This window comes from Hordeum vulgare, chromosome 3H (genome assembly GCF_904849725.1).
Source record: "Hordeum vulgare subsp. vulgare chromosome 3H, MorexV3_pseudomolecules_assembly, whole genome shotgun sequence".
NCBI classification, from domain to species: Eukaryota; Viridiplantae; Streptophyta; class Magnoliopsida; order Poales; family Poaceae; genus Hordeum; species Hordeum vulgare.
The window spans coordinates 538,143,402-538,149,273 of record NC_058520.1 but is presented as its reverse complement, the minus strand read 5'-3'; the positions used below and the strand labels follow the sequence as shown (position 1 = coordinate 538,149,273).

Here is a 5,872-nt window from a genome sequence, read left to right as displayed (position 1 = left end):
CAGGATGTTGTGGCACCCTTGCCCTTCCTCCCGGCTGCCTCGTTGGCGGCGGTCGCTCCGCCCCTTTGGGATCTGCCGTGCGTCAGTGGCGGGCTGGTGACCTCTTCCACCCCATCGGAGTCCTCCTCGAAGGCTGGACCAGAAATGAATGAGGGAATCTCGTCGTCATCCATCCAGTCCGCAACGGTGGGCCATGCGTACTCACCAGACGGCTCTGTCCCTTCCGACTCCAGGGGATTCTCCAAGCCGGCGGAGGAGTTCGAGCGGGATTCAATCATGCCCTCGTCCTCAATCTCTGAGGCGTCGGACACATCCACGTCGGGAGCGGGCAGACGGATGGACCCCTGCAGATTCTCGTACAGCTGCGAAAAGGGATTCGATCGTCGGCTCACCAACACGACCGTCTACAAGGAAAACAGCAAAGAATAAAGAGGCCACCTACCATCGGAGGCGGATGGGACCTGTTGAAGGGGGTCATCCCCCACGTCCATTCCCCGCTCTCATCCATGCGGGCGGTGGAGATCAGATTCACCCTTCGCGCTACAGCGCCGGGAGTGAACCTCTTGGTGGATAGCCGGCACGGATCATGCCGGCCGCTCATGTGGCAGACCAGATGCGGTCGCCTCTGCAAGGGCAGGATCCGGCGGGCCACCATGGTGCTGAGCAGGTCGCGGCCAAGGAGGCCGCCCTTCAACAAAATGTCGAGGTGGGCTCAGATCAGCGCCACCTCGGAAATCGGCTTGGGGGTCTTCGCATCCCAGTTCAACCTCGTCGGCGGATCGATGTCGAACGAGGGCATGTTGAGGACATCCAGGGTAGGGCCAGCGTTCTTCACATAGAAGAAACCCTTCTACCAATGCTTGATGGATTCTTGCAGGGACATCTGGGGGAAGCCCGACTTCGAGCGGTGGTGCACCAACGCGGCCCCGCACGGCGTCATCGGGCGCGGCCCCTTGAGCTGCTCCACCTCGGATTTCTCCATGGCGATGGATTGTTGCTTGAAGAAGAACAGGCTGCGCCACAGGTCGACGCGGGGCTCGATCCCCACGAAGCCCTCGCACAGGACCACGAAGGCCGACAGCTGTAGAATGGCGTTCGGCGCGAGGTGATGCGGCTGCAGGCCAAAGAAGCGGAGCCATTCGGCGAAGAAGGCACTGACCGGAAGCCCGAAGCCCCGGTAGAAATGCTCAGTGAAGACCACGACCTCTCCCACGGCGGGTGTGGGAGCGGTCTCGGCGCCAGGGAGTCGCACCAGCACTTGGGAGGCCAGGGGCAGCAGTCGATGGTGACGGAGCGCCTCGATGTGCTCCTCGCCGATGTCGCTGCCCAGCCAAGCTCCTTGCGACGACACCTTCTGCGCCGAGGGCCTCTTCGAGGAAGAACCACCGGCCATGGCTGCGGGTGACGGAAACCCGAAGGGGTTGGCGACTTCGTGGCGACGAAGATGAGGAAGACGAAGGATGCGAGCTTTTTCTCTCTGGGCACAGGGAGGAAGAGGGCGCGGATGCGGGGCAAGAAGGGGGGTGAATGGCCTCCTCGGAACACCCGCATCCCATTTAAACCCCCACGAAGCATCGTGGGGAGGGGATCCGGTGCGCACTGGACCCCCAATGACCCCGTGTATTACGGGCGGTAATGCTTCCCTAAGCCCAACCATCGCGGAGTAAATCCGCAGAGGATCTCTCGCGTGGAGGCCGAGGGGGCGTCGTGGCGGGACCCAGGGCCCAGCCCGGTCCCGTCATCAGTAATCACCATCATTATACGAGGCGGGGCCTAGCACGTGGCGTTCTCCGAGCGGCTTGCGATGAAGCCGAGGCGTCGTTTCGAAGCCAGTCGGTTTCGAAGCCGGCACCCTTCGTCACGAATAACGGCGAAAATATCAAGGCAAATCATCAAGCCGGTGAGGCCGCCCGCCCGCAAGCGGCAAGCCTCGCCAGCTTCGGGGACTACTGTCGGGGGGATAACCCCGGGGTAGGCTCATCAAGCCTGCTCCTTCATTTCTGGCCCAAAGGACATGAACATATACGATCCACAAGGCCCAAGTCTTCCGACTGGCTAGGCAGCGCCTACCGGCTAGAGTACGAAGCGGCCATCCCTCTGGCCGGCCAGGAAACCCCTGTCGGCTAGTGTCGAGGCGGTTACCTCTTCTGAGCCGGCCTGGTCCAGCCAGCCCGGCTAGGAGTGAGGCGGCCGCACCCAAGCCGGCTAGCCAAACAGGCTAGCCGGCCTAAGATCACAAGTCACATCAGATCGTAGGTCGGGATAAGACCTTACGATTAAAGGTAGCTACAGGTCAGCAAAGGTACTAGATCGGGGCGCCCGGCAGGTACGAGCGTCGGCGGCCACGCCGATGACCTACCCCGGCTCTGATCCATCACCTAGCACAGTATCGGATCGTCACACTCCCACTCCATTACTGCACTCAGCGTGAGGGAACAGTGGAGGCGACCGTACTACCTGCCCATGACGAATCTCGTTGGGCGACGCTTGACGTACAGCGCATGCTCGGCGTCAACCTTACGCGAGAGCTTCATTGGCCAGCCGGCGGGCCACTCAAGCGACAAGACATGACTCTAGTGGGCCCCTGGCCAGCCGGCGAGGCTGCCAGCCGGGTCCCACACTTGTACCCTTTATCCATATTGTAGGCCGGCGGGTTCGTCTATAAAACCCCCCGATCGCCCTCCATGCAAGGGGACCGATCATTCCACAGTCAAACAACACCATACGCTCACCACCCACAGAGAGAGAGAGGCAGAGACGAGCCGGCTGCTCCTCTCTTCCTCCTCCCAACACATCTGCAGGAGCAACTCTGTACTCTGTTCATACACATCAAACACTCCGGCAGGATTAGGGGTATTATCTCTACGGAGAGCTCTGAACCTGGGTACATCGTGCGTTCCATGTGTGTACCAACCTCGTTCCCAGCGTCCACCTTTGTCCCTTCGGTTCTCACCGACTTTAGCCTACCTATGTCATATGTTGTGAGTATTCACCGACAATGGCGTTATGCGCAAGGCGCAAAGGATATCATGCTAACATACAGAAGATCTGATTCCCTAGAGATAAAAGGGTATTCAGACGCAGATTTTGCGGGAGATAGAGATGATAGAAAATCCACGTCTGGATACGTGTTCACTCTTGCTGGAGGGGCTATTTCATGAAAAAGATCCAAACAGACCATAGTTGCATCGTCCACGATGCAAGCAGAGTTTATAGCATGTTTTGAAGCCACCGGACAGGTGATATGGTTAAAGAAATTCATACCCGACTTGAAAGTGGTAGCTTTTATTCACAAGCCACTAAAGATATACTGTAACAATCAGCCCGCGGTATTTTATGCTCACAACAACAAGTCGAGTAATGCTTCCAAGACAATAGATATAAAGTATTACGTTGTGAAAGATAAAATCCAGGATCACACTATAAGTCTCGAGCATATTGGTACAAAGAATATGCTTGCGGATCCGCTAACGAAAGGATTACCATCCATTGTGTTCAAGGAACACTTAGCCGGCATGAGTTTGATAGAAAGCCTATGATTCCTGGATCATAAGAGGCCCAAAAGTAAAATAATTTGTTTCAAAACAAAACATGTGTTGTGGTTGTATGATTCTATCGACAATTAAGTTATGACGACGAGACATGCTCTACATGCCTATATGTGATGGAACAAATAAACTAGAAAGTATAAAGTTAAAGTAAAAGTTGAGATCAAGGGGGAGAATGTTAGGTTGATCTCTTTCCGAGTCGGCCCAACGGTCCACCGGACCCTGATCTACGCGTCCTGATCGGGGGCGTCCAACCAGTTATGGTTGGTGGGCCCCTATGACCCGCGCTATATAAACAGAGATGGGACCGGGACACGACTTACGAGGTTCGCCGTCGCCACACACCGCACCTACAAACTCATTCGATCAAGGGTTGGCGCCGTGCTCACGGGGAGCTTCACCGACGCCACACCCTTCTCTGTCATCACCGTCGTCACCACCACACCGATGAAGGTCGGCGGAAGTTCATCAAGCTAGTTCTGGACAAGGTAAACTTCACCCTAATACCGAATGGTATTAGCCCAATCGATTTAGTAGATCAAACAGTCCATTCCGTCCCATTCCTCGTTCCGTCGTTGACCGTTCAACCCCAGGGAATATTAAGCGTACCGCGGTACGTGTACAAATGAGAACGCGGCGGAGCGGCGCTAGAAGCAACCTCGCACGTCACCGGCAGCGAGCAACGACGACCTGGCACTTCTCCTCGGCCCGCACGCATGCTGCGCTACCACATACATATATACTACCTACCTCAGATGGACGGCAAGCAAGAGACCAAGCCGCAGTTTCGATCGCAGCCCTACCGGTTGATAATTCAGCAGACTCGATGTCCGTAGGCAAGAAGCCGTCGTCGCCGTCGACGTCGCGGCACGCAGCAGACAAGGCCGTCCAAGAAGTAGAGAGAGGAGACAACGGCGGCGACGCCGCCGTGATGCAGAAGGGGAGCAGCAGCAGCAGAAGCGGCGGGAAGAAGGCGGCCGATCAGCGGCGGTACAGCCGGTGCTTCTCGGGGCTGGAGCTCAGCATCGGGCCGGGCCCGCTCAAGGACGTGGACGCCGGGAGGCTGAAAGGCCAGATCAGGAAGTGGGCCAGGGCCGTCGTGGGCTACGCGCGCCAGCTCAGCTTCGGCTCGCCGAGGTCCTCCCCTCGCAAGTCCGGCGACGGCGCCACGCCGAAGTCGGCGACCATCCGGTCCAAGTCTGGCCTCGGCGCCGCCAGGAGCGACCCTCCCTTGGCAGAGCTGCCACCGTGAAAGCTTTGCTAGCTTGAAAGAGTTTCCTTGACCGGTCGGTAGCGTATGATCATGTAGAGTTATTGAGCTTCTTCCTTTCTTCCTCTCATCTTAAGTCCTTAACAGTCAAAATTTATTTGATTTGTTTTCCCATGCTTGGCTTGATTATCTCTTTTGGTTGAGTATAAGATTCTTTGATTTAATTGTTCGTCCTTAGATACCAGATATGTGCCTTTTTAATAATAATGATTTCTCCTACTATGGATGCTTCAGTTGTAACGTAACTAAATCCATACCGAGCAGTCTCGATCGCTTTTTATACTAAATTATTTATCTAATTTATTTTAGACTAGCAAAATTACCCGTGCGTTGCGACGAAATAAAAAAAAACATAATCTTCAATGATGGTGACCACATTATGTTCATATATCATCCCTTAATTTAGAAATTTTGTGCACAAACGTAAAAAATGTTTCTTCTTTTAAATTTATTCATAAGTTGAAGCAATCTTTACATTTTCGAAAAAAATATATCATGGTTGTCAAAAATCTTGGTAACTCAAAGATTTATTCTGAATTTCAAGATTTTTTCTTAGAAAACATACAATAATAATCCGATCCATCCAACAGTTAATTCTTCAAAATTCACACAGGTATATTGTCACAAAGACTTAGAAGCATTAATGTTTAACTACATACATTAGATCTTTCGTGAATAATTTTACAAATATGGGAACGATTTTAAAATCGAGAGCATTTTTTACAATTTACAAACATTTACTAAAAATCGTAAATATTTTTTATATTTCGAACAGGTTTAAATATTTTCTTTTGAATTGGCCACCAATTCAAGAAAAGACGAACATAATTTTTTATGTTGGAGGATTTTATTTTTAATTCACAAACATTTTTTGAAATGCATTAAGTTTTTCTGAATAAACAAACATTTTTATAAATCAGTAATATATTTATTAAATTCATGGACATTGTTTTGGAATTTGCAAAAAAAATAAAAATCCGGCGCTTTTTTTGAATCCTATTTTTAATTCAAAATAAAAATTCGTCAGCATTTTAATTCAAATTACTATTTTTTA

At 52.2% G+C, this 5,872-nt stretch overlaps 1 protein-coding gene across 1 annotated transcript; it reads left to right on the top strand.

The window, feature by feature from the left end:
- The first annotated feature begins 4,226 nt into the window (after positions 1-4,226).
- Positions 4,227-5,037, top strand: LOC123440477. The gene has a single exon (XM_045117042.1). The coding sequence runs from the start codon at positions 4,375-4,377 to the stop codon at positions 4,798-4,800; it is 426 nt and encodes a 141-aa protein (XP_044972977.1). The 5' UTR covers positions 4,227-4,374; the 3' UTR covers positions 4,801-5,037.
- The last annotated feature ends 835 nt before the right edge of the window (positions 5,038-5,872 follow it).

Bases quoted from the DNA above. Each gene is read 5' to 3' on its own strand.
- LOC123440477 (XM_045117042.1), top strand. From the start codon at position 4,375: ATGTCCGTAGGCAAGAAGCCGTCGTCGCCGTCGACGTCGCGGCACGCA.